The following is a 19,218-nucleotide window of genomic DNA, read 5'->3' as shown; positions in this document are numbered from 1 at the left end:
ACCAAAACAGTTTTTAAAAAAATCATGCCAAAAAAAATTTTTTCGTTGTGTTCTTTGCTGAAAGTATGGTGTATTTTCTTCAAAAATGTTTGTTCAGTAATTTTTTAGGCAAAATGAAGAATGTAGCTATCTCCAGGCTGATTTCAAAAAAGCGACTTACTGCTATACTCTGATTGAGCTAAACTAAATTTAAAAAATTAAACTCGTCGATTATACTGGACATCGTACGTATTGCGTTCATGAACAGTTAATGAAGACTCTTAAAAACTATGAAACAAAATCTTATAATTAATCGTATTTATTGGCTTGTTAGTTTTAAGTTCTAATGTTTTCGGACAACGTCTAACAATTTTTAAAGAAGTTACATGCTTTCAAGCCGACAATTTTTAGTAAACTAATAGATTCATTGACATAAATGTGTTTTAAGTAATTTTATTAAAGGCTAAGCCGAAAACTTTGAACGCAAGCATGATATTTCGTTAATTGAACCCACGATAAACAAAGCTTTCGTCTAAAAAAATTCATTTTGGCGACCGTCGTAGAAGCCCTAAAAACTTGAGTAAGAAATCACTAAAGAAAACATTTACAAAACTAGAATCGAATGGTAGGTTCAGCATTCCAACTGAAAAAACTTGAGAATTAGAAAATTTAATTTTTTGAACGTATTGAATTTTCAATTAGAAGCGCTGCTGTGATATTTTGGCAGTAGTGTTATATTCTTTCAATTAAAATTCAGTTTTTCCGAAATGACCAGTCAGATTGAAAATCGAAATCTGGACGCTTGAATATCTGGTTGATTCAACAAGTCAGAAAAATTTTATTGACATAGCAAATTAAAATATTCCAATTTTTCATCAAAGTATTGCAAAATGTGTTACATGTCTCAAAAGCAACTCTGGCTATTTTTATTGTCTACTAAAAACTTCGGTAAATTGCACAACATTAACTCCTTTTCGAGCTTTGATGAGACATTGCAAGGCAAGGTGCCATTTTAATTTTGGGGGAGTACGTTAGCTCGTTTTTCTGGAGCGACTATCTTTATTTTTGAAAAATTTATTAGTCATAATAATTGGCGCTTTGGGATTCGCAGAGGATCTATGATAGGCCTTGCAGCCTGTCTAGGGATAGTCAATTTATTTTTTTCCTTTCCACACATATTGCCACTATGCTATGAGCCTCAATTTATGTTAAGCATTATGTCAAGCTAAATTTTTATATAGTTTCAAAAATTCCGAACAAGCTAGTTTTTCTGATCAGTTGCAGCAATGATCCTGATGATTTTTTCGAGCGAAAACGTTTGGCTGCTTCGTCTTAAGTAAAATCATAACAATATAGATACAACCAAAAACTAACAATAAAGTTCACTATCTGATAAACTTAAGTTTAAAAACCTAAGAAATTGACTGCTATATTTTCTTTTAATTTTCTTATATCAAGCTGAAAAAAATTTTTTTTTTTTAATTTCAGATAATTGGAAGCCAAATTTTTTTTACTTCTGTAGTTGTCAGAGCATTTTAAGACCTTACACTTTAAAAAAAAACAAAGACCTATATAAATGAAAATGATGTAAAAATAGCCAATAGGCATTTGAAACAGAATCAAGGAACGCAAATTATTGGAATAAAAACTGACTTATATATTTTTAAATTTTTTATTTCGAATTTCAAATCAAAACTATATGGCTTTTAAGTTCTTCGAAATTCACTGGAAATTTCGAAGGTTGAAATCATCTATCAAAATACGAAGTTGATCACGTTTTTCGACACCTTTAAACGTTTGCTGATCACTAGCAGAGTTTGTATTCTTTTTAACCAGGGAACTTGAAAAGAAGTCAGACTGCATACATCAACTTTGAGCGTGAATAAATTTTAAGATTTTTCTCTAAAAAACAAAATAAACAAAAACGTATCAAGCTTTATATAAGAGTCTTCACTAAGTCCTTCAACTCCTATAAAAAATGAGGTAAACATGATTTTCGACTAATAATGAGTTAAGCTAATTGATGAATTCGAAATCATGAAATGAGTTGAAAATAGCAATTTGTTTAATTTAACAGAAGCGATGTTGCACTTTGCATACAAAGGCTAAAATATGACCAATAACGCTATTCTGAAAAACTGAATGAAAAAAACTTTGAGTCTACAAATTTTCTTAAATGACACCTGCCATTGTAACGCATTAGCAGTACTAGTCAATTTGAAGAAAAAATTACCAAATAACATAACATGCCGCAATTTATAGAGCAGTGAATAGTTGTTGTTAAAATTCTTGGCATTGGCTGTACTTAATAACTGGTTATTGATCAAAATGAACCCATTCAAAATGAACAAATGTTATCGCAACAATATTCGCGTCGCAAAAATACTTGCGACTTTGTTCGAAAGAAAATGATAGTTCATACTATAACACAAGCATTGCTTGTTTAAACAGTATAAATGTTACAACTCCATATCGAAATTTTTCAGATTTTTTATACCGACCACTTAAAATGAGGACTTTGTATTATGGTGTGTTAATTTTTCCTCCGCAAAAACAGTTAACACATTATCTTCGAACTTGGCTCCGTGATATATCATATTAAAGCCCTTTCAGTCGTAATTTCAAAAGTTTTTAAAAAGCTGTCCCAGTGTCGAGAAAAACGGGTTTAAAATTTTTGATTTTTAGTTTAAAGTCGAGCAAATAAAGCAAGCGAGTAGGTAGGCTAACCATAGGAGGAAAAGCTTATTTATGCTTATTTTAATACCTAAAGACTTAGTTTTACTCGAGTAGAGTTAGTTCTTGAAGTTTTCAACGCTATCATGCGAATAAAAATTTCAACAATTCAAAAACCTTGAGAAAATTTTTTCGGACTTATCTTTGTTTTTCTAATCATTTTTATTTACAAACTATTTTCCAATATCCAATTTGCCTATTTTACTCTGACTGTTGAATATACCTAAGTTCTAGTTTCCTAAGTTCAGTAATTGTTTACCGGGACTTGTCTATCATAGTAGCGTTTTTCTAGGAACTGTCCATCATAGTAGTAACCTTGGACAATATGCGTTTTAGCAGCAAACAACCCGTTCTTTCAGATCAGACAGATCCAATGCAGATAGGCAAGACAAGTAAGCTTTATTTGGCTCAAAAACGAAACTTTCTGACGCACGGAGAACGTCTTTTGGCATTAAAAACAGAGTAATCGCTCTTCATAACATTATAATTTAATCAGTTGAAAATTAAGTACAATTAAATCATCCTGAAAACAACGTCAATTCAGATAGCCAAAAAGGCCATATATTAAATGACTACTAAACACTACAAATCATAGAAAAAGATATAGAATAATTTAATTTAATAAACAAAACAAACATAATTCATTAAGCTTTTCCAAAGTCCCACAGTTTTGTGTAGAAGTACTCTGGTTCCTCTGGTGAAATCTTCAACACATCAAATGTTTCTTTGCTTTTGCCCTCTTGACCTTTGACCTCTGAAGCCTTCTTCATTTCTTCTCGAAGCAACTTCAGAATTGTATCACAGGCGTCTGAATCTTGACTTTGGGAGACCTCCTCACGTATTTGACGCTCTTTTTGCATTTGAACTTCCGAAGGGTCAATTCCATACAGACGAATCAGAGAACTGTAATAACTCAAACTTGGGTGCAGCTCTTGAAGCAACATCAAAGCCGCATACTGCGCTGCTATATTCTGGGTTTTACCCATCGATTTCGCCTTGTACTTAGGTCCTAATGTCAAATCACACTCGTGCATTTTTGCTCCCGTTTGGGGATCTCTCACATTAGTGAAATTGGTGTGTAGTTTCATATTGGAAGGCGCCACGTTTCGCACTAGAAACTGATTTAACAACTGCATAGGAGCAAAATGCGAAGCTTCTCTTAATTTCAACTCTTCCACAACTTTCGTATCTCCAATGAGGAATCGCTTGAACACCTCGATAAGTCTTACTTTGTAATTCAAACTGGACAGTAGAATATCTTCCGAATCCAAATCAGTCTCTTCAGCCCGGAGAACTTCTGGACACAGAACTTTAAGCGCCTCTTTCGCAGCCAGATTTTTAGCCGGACGTTTTCCAACCGCAATCGCTTCTCCGTACTTCACATTTAAAATCGTGATCACACAATGCGTATGCGATGCCGCATTTGATGAGTTTACTGCACTTGAAGTTGTGATTGAGCTCGTGTCTAAGGAGCTATTCGCATTCGCAATAGTGTCTACTGTAGCTTCGCTTGATGGTACAATGACATTTGAGCAGTTGTAGACTGGAGTTGCTTTAATGGCTTTCGTGGCGTAGTCGTTCAATACTGTTATGTAAGTTCTGGTCGTGTGATTTGCTTCTAAGATGCGGATGTTTTCATACCTGTCTCCATTTTTAATCATCAATGGGACACCTAAACATGCATTAACTTCAAGACATTTTCTTGAGCCAAATTGCTAATTTAACTCATCTGGACAAAACTAACAAAATAAGAAATTCTTAGCATTCATTTTCAAACTGGGTTAACCTAATGAAGACGAAGAAAGAAATTACTTTGAACTTAGGAGTTAACCAGAATTAACATGGTGCAATTTATTTTGCGCAATTCATACCCAAAAATTTGGGCAATTTTATTAATTTAAGCCAAAAATGGGCTGGCTACATTTACATAATAAAAACTACGCTTTAACTATCGGGTCTAGAGTCGCGTCGCATAGGAGAAAATGGAACAGGGGTAGATCTTCATGTAACCACGGTAACATATTGAGACCCTTTCAGTTGTGATGCTCATTCAAAAAAAAATTCTAAAAACTTTTGTGTCAAAAAACGTGTTATTTTTTCCTTTTCAAATAGAGTCATCAAGGGATAATTTAACGAAGAATCTTCTTTTCTACAACAAATTCTCTTTTTAAAAAAATTGATTCAAACTATGTTTTCAAAGGTTTCGAGATTTTGTGGTTTTTAAATGTTTATCTATTTTCTGCAATGATCAATGAGGTCAAAAGAATCTGTGCTAGTTTCACAACACTCTATGACTCTGCACAGATAGTTAGGCTTCGCAACTCTAGTTTAGCTTCGCTTATTATTGGTGAATTTTCCTAACTGAAATGGAATTGATCTTCCTTATTCGGTTCAAACTGAAAGATCACTTCCCGTTTTTTATTAAGATTAGCTGATGAAACATGACCTTTAATCATTGGTTTGAGCAACTTTGTGCGGGTGATTTACCATATATATTTGATCTGAATTACTACTGGAACTATCACTCAAATCTCATTATTTCACTCCTTATTAATCAACCGTTTGTCGCTGCAATAACCTTGATAGGTTATGGGCCCAGATGCAGAATCACGAGTTAGAAGTCAGGAGTCAAGATTGACTGTTTGCTCAAACGAATAAGGAAAAAAACTGAGATTTGCAGTGGAGTTGTGACAGTGAAAAAACACAACTTGAAATATACAACTGATCAGTTAGAGAACTGCGATAATAGAAGCAGGTCAAAACTACTTGGAGATAGACGATTGATCAGACAGAGAAGTGCAAAGATAGAAGAAGGGCAACATAACTAGTAGAGACAGGCAACTTTGACGACAGAAGAAGGGCAACACAACTTCTAGAGATAGACAACTCTGACGATAGAAGCAGGGAAACTTAACAGAGAAGAAGAGAAGACGGTCAAAAGCTACACGAAGGGGCACTGAGTGAGCACAGCAGTGGAAGAATCACAACACTTTTGACAGTGAAAGAAAACCTAAACAAACTGATAAATGACATGTTTTATTTGTAAAACTTGCTGATTTATACTCAGTTTTTGCGGAGGGATAAATTCGTTCGTACGCGGTTGCTCGAATCCGACACAAAATCAATCCAAAGAATACATTGCCATTTAAAGAAAAAGAAACTGATACCCCAGAATAAAAAACGAACTTCTATTTTGCTAATTAATATATATATATATATATATATATATATATATATATATATATATATATATATATATATATATATTACCTAGTACGAAATCTGAGGAGGGACCTTAGCTTTGCTAATTTGCTGATGTGTTATTCGGTACGCACTCCGTTAGGTTCCAAATCAGATTAAGGTATTCAGATTTACTTGCATAGTTATATAAGCGGGCGATATTGATGTTTATAATATATGATTTTGATGTAAGAGGAAACGGGGTTATTGAACTTTACCTAGGGCAATACTTAACTTTTTGAGTTTTTGATTGGAGCTTAACCTTTGCGTAAGAATTAACTCGAAAAATAGGAATTTGGATTAGGAAAGAAATGCCGAAAACTGATAGGATAGTTTTTTCGGGAAAAGAAAGAAATTTTTCCTACTTTGAAGAGCAATTCGAGGCACGAAATTTTCACTTGAAGTTAAACAAGATTTTAGATGAGACAGTTGATTATAGAAATTTAATGCCAAGTTTAAGACCGAATGCAAGCAGTGATCAAAAACAAGCTGCGATAGATAAAGGAAAAGAGATTTTTGAAGTAAAACAATTGCATATCTATTACGAACTGGTGCAGTCTCTAGATAAGAAATCGGTTTGTTTTTAAGACCTTATAAAGGCAATGGTAGCAAAGCTTGGGATGTTTTACGGAAAAGGTTTAAGAGTTTTGAAAGACCCAGGCTGCAAAAACTAATCTCCGAACTTACAACTTTGAAAAAGAATAGCAATGAAACAGTGATAGATTATTTGACTAGAGCAGAGGAGATTCAGTATAACTTAGAACAAGTGAACGAAGGAGTGAGTGAAAAAAGGTTAATTTCAATTATTTTGAAAGGACTTCCAAAACAATTTGAAACTTTTTCTAAGTTTAGTAGAGATGAAAAAAACTTAGATGAGTTAAAAAGAGATTTAGTAAATTTTGATAGCGAGAGACAAGTAATTGAAAAAGAGCATGCTTTTAATAGCGAGAATAGATTTTGTTTCAAGTGTCATAAAAGAGGACATGTGTCGAAAGAGTGCAGAGAAAACTTAGGCAGCAGACGAGATAGTGAAGACGAAGCGCGAAAATTCAGTGCTATGAGTGTAAGGAGTTTGGACATATTGCAAAATATTGCCAAGCAAAGAAAAAGTTCATTAGTAAGACTAAACGAGAACACCAGAATCTAGCAGCTGAAACAGAGGCTCATTTTAGTTTTCTGAGTGGAGTGTCTCCGAGCGAGGACTTAGTTGTAGCCTCTGGAGCTACCAGTATTATGATTAAGGATCGAGACATGTTTGTTAGTTTAGGTGAGAACTTAAAAGAATCGGTTAGCAATGAAAATTTCTCTGAGTCAAAAATTTTAGGGAAAGGTGAAGTTAGATTCAGAGTGAAAGATGAGAAAGGCGAGTTTAAGATGATTGAGCTGAAGGATACTTTGTACGTTCCTGAAAACTCAAGAGAAATTTGCCGAGTGTACCAAAAATGAAGAAAGCAGGAGCAGAAGTTGTTTTTGGTGCGAGCTCGTTTGTTCGTCTGGGAAATGGTTCAGTTTACCTATTAAGAGAGGAAAGTGGTCTCTTTTTATGGGAAACTTTTGTAGGAAAAAACGAGTGTTATGTAGTTAGCACATTAAAACAGTGGCATTGCAGGATGGGTCATAATAACTACAAAGATTTAAGTCATTTGGAGCAACATGTTGAAGGCATGAAGATAAGTGATTTTAAAAATAAGAATTGTGAAACTTGTGAGCAAAAAAGAAGCCAGTCCTGATAGATTCTTACACCAGGGTAACCAGGACACTAGATATTTTTCACACAGATATTTTAGGTCCTATCGACCCAATAGCAGAAGATGAACATAGATATGCTATAGGTTTTAAGGACAGTTTTTCTAGATATCTAGAGAACGGAAAGATTGAAAGGGTGCCGGGAACAATTACTCCAATGGCTCGCTGCATGATTTTTGATGCCTATTTATCGAAAACTTATTGGCCTTATGCTCTTAATATGGCTACTAATCTCAAAAATAAGTGCTTTCATTCTGCTATAGGCAAAACACCCTACGAGTCTATGTATGGAGAAAAACCCAACCTTATTTTTGTGAAAACTTTTGGGTGTGTAGCGTATAGTTTTGTGGAAAAACAGTTTCGCAAAAACTAGACAAAAACTCTTAAAGGGGAATTTTCCTAGTGACATCGGAAAATAGTAAAGTTTATCTGATAGGAATTGAGAGTGAAGGAAAACTCAGAGTGCAAAAGTCTAGAAACGTTAGTTTTGACGAATCTAAGTTATACTTTGAGAAAAAGATAGAAAGTGATGAAGGAGAAAGAGTAGGTGATGTAGTATTTTTTGGAGAAATTCTCTAAAATATACCAAAAATTGCTAAGGCAGCTTTAGCAGACCCTGACTGGCAAGAAGCAATGAAAAAAGAGTTTGATTCATTAGAGAAAAACAAAGTTTGGGAACTAGTTAGAAATAGAGGAGAAAAACCTATAGGCAGCAGGTGGCACTTTGCTTTGAAGTACGGACCTAATGGTGAAATGTCCAGGTTTAAGGGTAGGTTTATTGCTAAACGTTTTAGCCAAGTTGAGGGAAGGAATTTTCATGAAACGTATTCGCCTACAACCAAGATGTCGACCATAAGAATAGTCCTGAGCTTAGCAGTTCAAAATAGGTATGAGTTGAGACAGTTAGACATTAAAACTGCATACTTGAATGCCAAACTAGATGAAGATATTCTTATGAAGCAACCTGAAGGGTTCGACAAGTTTGATGAAGAAGGAAAACCTTTAGTTTGTCTTCTGAAGACAAACTAAAGGCTACCGGACTGCTTCAGATAGCTTTATGGACTGAAGCAGTCCGGTAGAACATGGCATAGGACTCTAAAAAGCTATCTTGAGGAATACGGCTTTGAAAATTCAGTTTTTGATGAGTGCTTGTTTGTTGGGAGGATGGAGGGAGAGATAGGTTCGATTTACTTGAGGGTCGATGATATCGTGGTTTGTGGAGCAGACAAAAATTTCTGTAGCTGGTTTGAAAACAATATCTCTACAAAATTTGAGATAAACGAAATAAGTGATCTTAAATGGTTCTTAGGATGAAAATAAATTACTCAGGAAACGAAATTAGGATAAGCCAGGAGAAATGTTGAAAAATTGATATCAAGATTTAAGATGACCGAAGCAAAACCGATAACAACCCCTCTTGGTGAAAACGAAAAACTGACAAAAGAAGATTGTCCTTTAGAAGGTAGCATAGAACAAGAAAATATGAAAAATGTGACTATCGAGTACTTGTTGGTTGTCTAAATTACCTAGCTTTGTCAAGTAGACCCGACATTTGCTTTGCAGCAAACCTTTTAATATCTTTTGTGGAAAACCCAGGTGAAAAGCATTGGAAAGCCGAAAATTTTTTTCTAAGATATCTGCTAGGAACAAAAAGCTTACCTTTAGTATAGATATAGCCTTCAGACCTTTAGTAAAACCTAGCTAGACACCGGTCACAAGCCCGGTGTACCAGAAATGGTAATAGGGAGTGGCAGCCAATAGTGCTTGAAGACTAACAGTTCGATCCTTCGGGTGGTATGTTGACATTCTTGCATGACGCTGCGGTCGTTGACCAGCTGCCAGATCGGTTTTGGAAGCCACTGGCATTCATGTCCAGGTATTTATATTTGGGTATGTCTGAAGCAACCCTGCTTATGTTTGAACAGACCAAAGTGGACTGACTGTGTTCTACAGTCAGACCGACCGTTTAAAAAACTCATGGCAAAATCCCAATGCCTATGGGCTTTTCTGAAGTTGCCGCACGAGAATGACACCACAAGGCATGTTATGCCCTGTGCTAAATGATGTCATTTAAAGTGCACTATGCTCGAAAGATGGTTTGAACTCGTAAGGTGGGTGGTTAGGCAACTTACCACCCTTTTAAGAGCCAAATCCTGGTGCTTCAGACTTCTCAGTAAAGTTCTGAAGGCTATATCTGGTGCAATTGATTTTGCAATAGGCTGAGAAATTTTAGTATATAAGAGGAATAAGGCGTTGAATCTTGTTAGCTTTTCGGATGCGGACTGGGCTGGAAATATAGACAATAGGAGAAGTACCTCAGGATATTGTTTTAAGCTCAGTGACAACTCAGGTGTAATAAGTTGGTCTAGCAGACTTCAGCGTTGTGTATCAACTTCAACAGCCGAAGCAGAATACAATGCTGTTGTCGAAACAGTAAAGAAATGAATTCAATTACAGGGCATACTTAGCGACTTAGGCATAATCTGTAATAGGCCTTTGGAAGTTTTCGTTGGTAACCAAGCTAGTATTGCCCTAAGTAAACATTCATTGAACCACAGAAAGACGAAGCATTTTGCGAAAAAACTAGCCTTCCTTCGAGAGTTAGTTGAACAGGAGAAGGTGGCATTTACATTTTTACCAACAGCAAACATGCCTGCAGACGCATTGACGAAAAACTTGGGAAGATGCAAAACTGCATTTTTCCGAGACATTCTACTAGGGACCACCTAATTTGAAAGGCGGGGTATTGGTGATTTTTCCTAACTGAACTGGAATTGATCTTCCTTATTCGGTTCAAACTGAAAGATCACTTCCCGTTTTTTATTAAAATTAGCTGATGAAACATGACCTTTAATAATTGGTTCGAGCAACTTTTTGCGGGTGATTTACCATATATTTTTGATCTGAATTACTACTGGAACTATCACTCAAATCTCATTAATTCACTCCTTATTAATCAACCGTTTGTCGCTGCAATAACCTTGATACTTATAACTCTCACCTCTGTCTTCTTTTTTGATGGCAGTCTCCTTGGCCTTCAAAACTGCTCTTTTCTGCTCCCTAAGAGCACTTAGAGGTCGTCTCGATTTCACCACAAACAGCTTCTCCACATAACTTCCCAGACTTTCATTCGTAATATTACTCGGCATGTTTTTCATCACATCTATTTTCTTCTTTTCATGCGCAGCGACAGATGACGAATTGTTAGTCGTCTTTACTTCTTGTGAAATAGACTGATCCTCGGACGCAAGCTGAGTACTCGTTTGAGATTCAGCTGCATCTTCGGTTCCAGGAGTCGAGTTTTCAGGTTGGCCATGATTATTTCCTGTAAAGAATAATTTTGTTTTGAAACACAAAAATTCATTCATAAAGATGGTTAAATCATTAAAAAATAAACAGCCTTGAAAAACCATTTCAATCGGTTCCAATGATTACCAAAATGTTTGACAATAATCTAACAGCCTCAATTTTTATATGTCACTCGGGCGTGTTTAGGCGGCTGGATTGTTTTTGCTTTCAGGCGTTCGATTTTTAGCACTCAAAAGTTTCATATCCAATTATTACTATTTTTATCAAGCAAACACAAATTGATCCCATTTTTAAATCACGTTTTCGGGATTACCAGCAAGGCTTTTCACAAATTCATCATTTATGTTGAAGACTTTTTTGGCAAACAAGGACATTAGAGCGTTTTAGCAAAGCTTGAAAATTGAATTTGGTCTGCCAAAATATAAACTGATAAACTTTCTTAACTGTTATCCATTATACTGCTCTAGCAAACCCCTTTCCAACCCTCGAAATTACAACTTATGAACAATCTCAACTGACTTGAACAAATAATCATTCTAACCTTGTGGACCATCGTGTGTCGCTTGGTAGTCCTCAGAACCAATGTCAACTTTCGAGGCTTCTTCCGTCAAACTATTTTTGCTTTTCAGAAAATACTCGTACTCCAAGCAAGGAATGCTGCTAATCGGAGGCTCGCAATTTCTCACACATTTGCCATTTTCAGGCAGGAAAGGTCGCGAGAACGTCATTACACGAGTCTTTACGTGAAAGTACATTGGGATCCCTGTATCGTGTATGATGGGTTTCCAGCCAAACGGAAGGGGCTGGCTTGATCTGGGGAGATCCAAGGCTGTGCATAGATAGTTGCCCGTATTCCTGATTGATTTTGTGGGTTTTCGTCGTTTTACGGGCGATTTGTTAGGAGTCGCATCTGAAATTATCTCCGGCGAGTCTTTTGTTTCATTCGAGCCATTCGTTTCGTTTGTTAAACTGACAGATGACTCTTCTATATGAGCTTTCTTTGCTAGTGGAGTGCTCTCATATGTTGGCTTCGAAGATGATTCGTTTGCTTCTTCTTGGCCTAATAAACCGAAAATGGAAAAATAAACCTTTAGTTAAGCAGATTTGTTCTTTCTTTTTGTGAATTTTTTTTTCAACTTTGAACAAAAAATTCTTCTTTTAGAAAAGCAGTAGAAACAAAACTTGAAACAGTGATTTTGATCAATCATACGGCTTTCTCTTTTCAAAACACTTTTAGAGTCTGAATCAGTTCTTTTAACAAAAAATCGCCAATTTTGATTCCTAAGGACCATTGCCTCGTGTAATTGAACTTTAATCGAAAACAACAGATTCTACGCAGCGCTTCCTTCGTTTTTCTAATTTTCAGGCGATATGTCTGGAACAAACTAAATGTGAAAAAAAACTATTTATGACAATTAAACCTCTTTTTCTACTGTTTTGCGCTCCTTGTCTGATGATGTCTTGATTATTGTCTTGTTGCCCTGAATTTGCAAATGGACATTTAACAACTACGCCGCTTTTCCCATAAACTTTACTGCCATTGACTCCACTTTCAGTGCTCGACTTAACATTTTCCTCATCCTGTTCTTTACTCTCACTCTGTCCAACTTTTCTGCCTGCTTCGTTCGGATCTTCATACTCGTCGCAGTCTCCGACCTCAGTTATATCTGATTGGTCGCCGTTTTCGTCGTCTAAAATCAGTATAATTTTAATTGTTTCTTTTTGGTATTAACTAAAACCAACATCAATGATAGCCGGTTGAAATTCAATGAAAGAAAAAAATCCAAGTCGAAAAAGATTCAAGACTCTTTGTTTTGAAAGTATTTCTAAAATTTACTGTTGTTCTTTTAGCAAAAGGGAATTGACTTAGGCAAGGAAACAGCAAAAATTAGAGTTAAATATTGTTGATAAAATAAAGTAAAACATGCATTAAAAATGGATAAAGTGTTGTCAAATGTGAATTGCGGGTCACAAATTTCGTAAATTCGGTCTGATAATCGAAAAAATTCAGAAAATTTTTTAAAATACAGATAATTCAGAAATGCGTGAAAATCTAGAAGAGTTGAAATGAAATGATATCTGCAAAGGAAGCTTTTTTGACAAATTCATGCTGACTGATTTGAAGTCACGCAACATATGAGTCAACGTGAAATCAGAAAAGGAAACGGCAAAAAATTCCTTGCCGTGGACTGACCGGCTAAAACATCAGCGCATGTAGGCAATCGATCATCGTTTTCTGGTCTGAAGTTTGGAGCCCAGATGTTCGTTGCTTACGCAAACTAGTCTCTTAACTATCGCTAGCTCAAGTGTTTTTTTTTGGGTAATTAACTTCTTACACGTGTTCGCTTAAATTATCAGCAACCTTACCTTTTGTTTATACCCTACCATTGCTTGAAATCAAGTTCTATCTGAACATGTATCTTGGCAAGAACTTCATCAAGTTCAATGATATTTTCCGAGTTTTAACTAATAGATCTATGTGGAGTGCTGCATCAAAAAGCTGGTGAACAAGAACATAAAACAGCGATTATGCGAGGAATCCTATTTCATCCGAGTCTCAAGACTGGTTATTGATCTGAAAGATAATCTCGGTGTAGAGTTTGTTCCTCCTTATGATATTTCTATTCAACTGGTAGCCGACTACTTGAAGATATACTTGCACTAACGAGAAATACTTTGCAGAACAAATTTTCATGGACTATACTATACGGTGCTATTACACGCTCTAAATTTCCTAATTCTTCCGACCATTTGAAAACTGGGGAAGAACTCTGTATTCGGATGTGTTTTGGTTTTTCTTTTTTTCCCAAGCAAAATCAGCTGCCACAAATAATCATCGGAGTGATTTCAGTGTTATATCACATTACAGCCCTTTCAGTCGTGATTTGAACGAGAGTAAAAAATACCAAGAAATTTTCCCAGTGTCGAGAAAAACCGGTCTGAAATGTTTGATTTTTCGTCTCAATTCGAGCGAGTAAAGCAAGTCAGCAGGCTTAAAATAGTACTCGAGTAAATTTAGTTTTTTTCCGAGTATTTAGCGTTTTATATTTTTTTTCTTTTTCTGATCATTTTTGCATTATAATTGTTTTCCAAAACAACGACATAGAATTGAAAAAAACTTTGTAATTTTTAGGACTATGGTTGGAACAGTCTGTGCTACTTGCACAGTAACCGGTTATCCTTCTTTGAGTTTGTCTTTTTTCTGTCCTTTTATTCACTTTGTAATTTTCCCTTTAGTTTAATTGAGTCTTATACTATATACTACTACTCAGGGGCGGATTTTCAAAAATTTTGACGACCTTTTTTTTTAGGTCGACCAAATTGATTTTCCGAGATCTTCTGAAGCACTAAAAAGTCCCTGTTTTGGCCAAATTTTCTGCGCCGCAGGCAAATTTTTGAAAAAAAAACAGGTCAAAAAAGCCGTTTTTAGGCACTTTTTGAAAAATTTTGACAAAAAAATTGCGTTTTTTTGGCGCGCGCTCCCCCTCAAAGTTAGTATATATTGGCGCCTAAGGCGCCTTTAGAAAAATTTTAGGGTCGGTCGGCAAAAAATGGATTTCTTAAAAAGTACCAAAGGGGGGACCCTTTGGGTCGGCAGGGGGTCGAATCCCTGAGGGAGGGGGGCGTCCCCCCCCCTAAATCCGCCCCTGCTACTACTAATTGATTTTTTTCTGAAAATTTCTAAGGAAAAACCATTTATGTACGTCTTAAACTTGAATCATTTGGTGGCCACCCAAATACTTCATGGTAATTTTGATATGAATGAGCGCGCAATTAGGCTTTCTTTTCGTCATTTAATCTATCAGTAATCATTGCATTGATAGGTTGTGCATTTCGCATCTTTTAAATTTTACTTAATTGTCGCTTGAGACTAATTTTCGAATCAGCATGGCCGAAATTGACAAGAATTACAAGTCTAGTTGTTACTTACCAATTGATTGCTCGTCATCGTCTTCTTCATCATCATCATCATTATCATTATTTTCGGCAGTTTTCGATTTTTCTGTTCTCACAATTTGGTCAATCGGTTCATCAGTCGTCTTTATTTTCTGAGTAGCATCGTCTAACTTATTTTCGCCTAGGGCTTCTTTTCCTTCGACAATTGGGGCGTTTCCAGTTCCTGAATTTTTTGAAATACTTGCAGATATATTTTGAACTGTATTGTGACTTCGTGAATCTGAGCTTGATTTTACATTTGCACTAGGTGTTATGTGCGATTGAATAAGTTTCAATACGTTAGGTTGAAATTTAGACTGAGGCTGATTAGTTGAGTTTGTTTTAGAAGGAGATATCTCGATTTTAGTCGACTGCGGTGGAGACGGAGAACTCAATTGATCGTCCTCGTCATCATCTGTGAAGATTTCCCCCTCACTCAAATACTCGCCATCAGAACTCATTTGCAAAACTCTAGAAAGCGAACAAAATATACAAGCGTTACTAGTATGAAATTAGTATGAAACAGCTAGTTTAAAACAGCGTTACTAGTATGAAATTAAAATTCCGAACGTTTTTTTCGTATTTTTCAAAAAAATTTGGAATCATCGCTTTTTTCAATACTTTAAAAACTTCGAGCTGTAAAAACATGTTAATAATCCTATTTTAGCCCTTCAATCAACATAAAATGAGGCGAATTAGCCAATATAAAGTCAGCTGAAGCATTTAGAATAGAGCAAAAAAGGAACTAATTCAAACAAACAAAAACAAATATCGAAAGAGATATATATATATATATATATATATATATATATATATATATATATATATATATATATATATATAAAACAAACATGGATCGCGAAAAACTAAAAAATTAGGCAAAAAAGATTTCAAATGTCCTCTGCGGGATTCAAACCACGCGCTCTCGGAGTTAGTCAGCTGCTCCATAAAACCTTCCTTTGTTCAAACACCACCCATCAACAAAGTGGCTACATCACATGCTACTAAAATCTCAACGTCTTATTTTCTTCTTAATTCATTCGTTTTATTTTTTTTGCAGGCAATTGTTAGAAAAGACGACGATTAGATACCGATTATGCTGGATGAGCTTCTCGCTCAGCGACAGCAAAGTTCGTGATGATATTTAGGCAAACAATAATGTCTTATCATTATTTTAGAATTTCAACAGAGGCCAAACTGCACTTCGCAAAGTCGAGCCCAAAAAAATTGCAAACGTAAGCTTTAAATAGCAAAAAAAACAAAAGAAGTAAGTAAGCTTTCAAAATGAAAGAAATTCCCTCATCGGGAGTCAACATTAAAGCGGATAAAACACATGATAATCAGATACTAAATATGAGAACATTTGTTGCGCACTAAATTATGCGAATTAGCTCGGAAAACAGCAAACCTTATATAACAAAACTGTGCGTAATTATATAAAAATTCAGCGAAAAAAATTTAAAAAACAAGTTAAAATACTTTAATGATATTCTCAGTGGAGAGAGTGTCGAACTCCTGAGGAAGGGGAGATAGCAACTGTTGTTAAGCCCCTGGACAATTACAATTTTTCTGGTTAATTTTCTGGAGTGAGTCAAGTTATAATACACGAGAGAGGTCAACGAGCACCGGATCATGGTTGAATTAAAACCACTGACTATTTGACCTACCACTGCTACTCTTAAAACAAAACATTCAACGGACTGTTAGAAAATGTCAATGCATTCAAGGAGGCCAAAAAATTGACTGCTTTTTAGAATTTCAAAAATATTTGTCTGCACTTCTGCATGTATGAATTGAGCGGCTACTTTAAAATCTGAAACGCTCAAAATACGTATTCTAGCCTAAAGTTTTCTGTTGGTTTCAAATAAGCCAAATATAACATTCGGGAAGGGATCCTACAGAGTTTCATTCAAAAACCAGGAAGCCAATAATCATCGGTAAAAACATACTATGTTTCAAAATAAAACAAGGTTAATTCTTGCAATTTTTTTAAGTTAACGGGAAAAAGTCTAGTTCCCGTTCGCATGAAACTTGCTCTGTAATCAACAATCATAATTTCAAAATTTTGGTTTCGCCAGATTTGAATTTTTGTAATTACTAACGGTTGTTTGCATTAATTAAGGTTAATGTTAATGAGCCGAAATTGACAAAATTATTCTTTTTAAACAGATTTCTCGAGGAAAATGTTGGTATACAAATACAATCAATTGATATATCTCTGATAAACGATTTTGAAATCTAAAGTTGATCAAAATAAATTCAAAGTGGATTTAAACTGTCAACTTTCAACGCTCCATTCAATCTTCAGCAAATCGCAGCTCACTTTCCACAATTTTTCCGCCACTTCTCGATCCTTGGCGACCGAACCAGGCTCTGCAACTCGGCAATCCGAATAGTACAAACCCGACTCCGTTTTAGCTTGCTCACTAACTGCGCAGTAAATAGTCGTAAATGCGCCTTGCTTCTCATTTACTAAAAACGGAAGCCAATAGAACCAATTTACACCCCAGCGGAACAGCCAATCATTTCTTACAATATCAGTCGCTATAAGTCCAGGATGCAACGAGTAAGTGTTGATTTTCCCCCGATACAATTCGTTCAGTTGTCGCGTGAACAGAACATTAGCTAGTTTAGATTGAGCATACGAATTAAGACCACCATAATTTTTGTCCCCATTAAGGTCATCCCAGTTCATTTTTGCGCCAGCGTGCGCGACTGAAGAAACGTTAATAATTTTTGGACCTTTTTGCGAGGCCAGAATATTATCTATAAGCAAGCTTGTCAGATAAAAATGTCCCAAATGATTTGTCTGAAAGGTAATTTCAAACCCGTCTTTGGTAAGAGTCTGACTTCCACCATAGTACGCGTAACCTGCGTTGTTTATCAACATATCAATAACGGGGAACTCTTTCTTCACGACATCTGCAAAAGATTTCACCGAAGCAAGATCTGCGAGATCTAATCTTCGTATTTTGAACCTATCAGCCGACAGAACCGACTCGCCTTCGTCTTTTTGCAACTGTTCGACAACCCGTTCTGATTTCTGTATGTCTCGATTGGCCATGATTATTGTAGCTCCTCGGAGCGCCAGGTCTCTTGCTGTCTCCTTTCCGATTCCAGAGCTGGAGCCAGTGATCAGCACTACATAGCCATCCAGAAGATATTTCTCCCGATTGAGGAAGTCTGGATTAGGACCTGTCCGGTCTGAAACAAAAAAGCTTGACACAATAAATTATTCACAGCGCCTACGTCACATTCTGAAGATTAGAAACACTGCAAGATAGTCTCTTAAAGGGATCGATTTCTACGACAACTTTGTATTTAAATGTTTGGAGCTTTTGGGCTGAATACAGCAGGATGAAAGCCTTAACTAATATTTCATAGTTACGCTCGTGGGCCGGAATTTCAATAGCATTTTTATTGATCTAAGATTACAAATAAGTTAACGAAAAAAAACAAGAAAAATCATCTAAAAAACGACTGTCTCACCTCCGATGAGGATGTTCTTGAGTCCAATAGAAGAAACAGTGTCTAGCATCGACCTGAGGAAAGCCATGTTGAGAGTGTAGAAAAAGTCGAGGAAATTGACAACTGCAACTAACACTGATGATCCTGCCATTTCAATCAAATACGAAAAACAATGATGAAACAAACTCCTCAATCAATTTTTAAGTGTCAAAACAGCCATAAACTGGCTTATATAGATCGACTTTACGCGAATCAATTGCTAATGTAATTAGTTATGAAGATGGCAAATAGAAACAGCGCGGGTCACGATATGGTATTAGTTCAACAATTAGATATTATGGTGTTGTGCATTATACTGAAAATATTGACTGTAATAGACCCATTTGTAATCTGAAATCTGGAAAACGTTGATTTGTATGACTGCAAATTACTCTAAAACAGGCATTCGTCAAAGCCAATACAGATGCTGGTAAAGACAGTGTACACATGGTTTTACAACTAGGCCAGCCAAAACATCCCTCCTTTTTGATGCCATTTTGCATCCCATTTTATTCAATTATCTTGAGGCAAGACATTGACAACAAAAAAAACGAGTAGAGGGTGCGCCGGAAAAAAAAACGATAATTAGCAATCGTTATCAAATTGGAACATAGACATTCAGCTTAAAATTTTTCTGCTAATATTCTAATCGGTCAATATTAATTTTATTGGCCCTGATTTATTCGCTTTCTCGGGATTTCTTTAAACTAGAATTTTTTTCTTTTACTCGAAATCAACTTTGAAAATAGCAAAAACCAAAAAGACTAC

The 19,218-nt window shown here is 35.7% G+C and overlaps 2 protein-coding genes across 2 annotated transcripts; both read right to left on the bottom strand.

Annotated features, from left to right (window-relative positions):
• Positions 1 to 3,185: 3,185 nt before the first annotated feature.
• On the bottom strand, positions 3,186 to 15,411 carry LOC134840342 (microprocessor complex subunit DGCR8-like). Its single transcript, XM_063856104.1, has 5 exons — positions 14,939 to 15,411; positions 12,429 to 12,698; positions 11,549 to 12,067; positions 10,700 to 11,023; positions 3,186 to 4,384 (listed from the first exon to the last, which is right to left on the bottom strand). The coding sequence occupies exons 1-5, from the start codon at positions 15,402 to 15,404 to the stop codon at positions 3,357 to 3,359; spliced, it is 2,607 nt and encodes an 868-aa protein (XP_063712174.1). The 5' UTR covers positions 15,405 to 15,411; the 3' UTR covers positions 3,186 to 3,356.
• A 1,582-nt stretch (positions 15,412 to 16,993) lies between these two features.
• On the bottom strand, positions 16,994 to 18,804 carry LOC134839633 (retinol dehydrogenase 12-like). Its single transcript, XM_063855247.1, has 2 exons — positions 18,433 to 18,804; positions 16,994 to 18,147 (listed from the first exon to the last, which is right to left on the bottom strand). Exons 1-2 carry the CDS (start codon positions 18,560 to 18,562, stop codon positions 17,222 to 17,224), a joined length of 1,056 nt encoding a protein of 351 aa, XP_063711317.1. The 5' UTR covers positions 18,563 to 18,804; the 3' UTR covers positions 16,994 to 17,221.
• Between the last annotated feature and the right edge of the window lie 414 nt (positions 18,805 to 19,218).

The sequence above is a fragment of the Symsagittifera roscoffensis genome, chromosome 2, assembly GCF_963678635.1.
Source record: "Symsagittifera roscoffensis chromosome 2, txSymRosc1.1, whole genome shotgun sequence".
Lineage (NCBI taxonomy): Eukaryota > Metazoa > Xenacoelomorpha > Acoela > Convolutidae > Symsagittifera > Symsagittifera roscoffensis.
The sequence above is the reverse complement of the archived record's forward strand: the minus strand, read 5'-3'. Positions and strand labels throughout refer to the sequence as shown.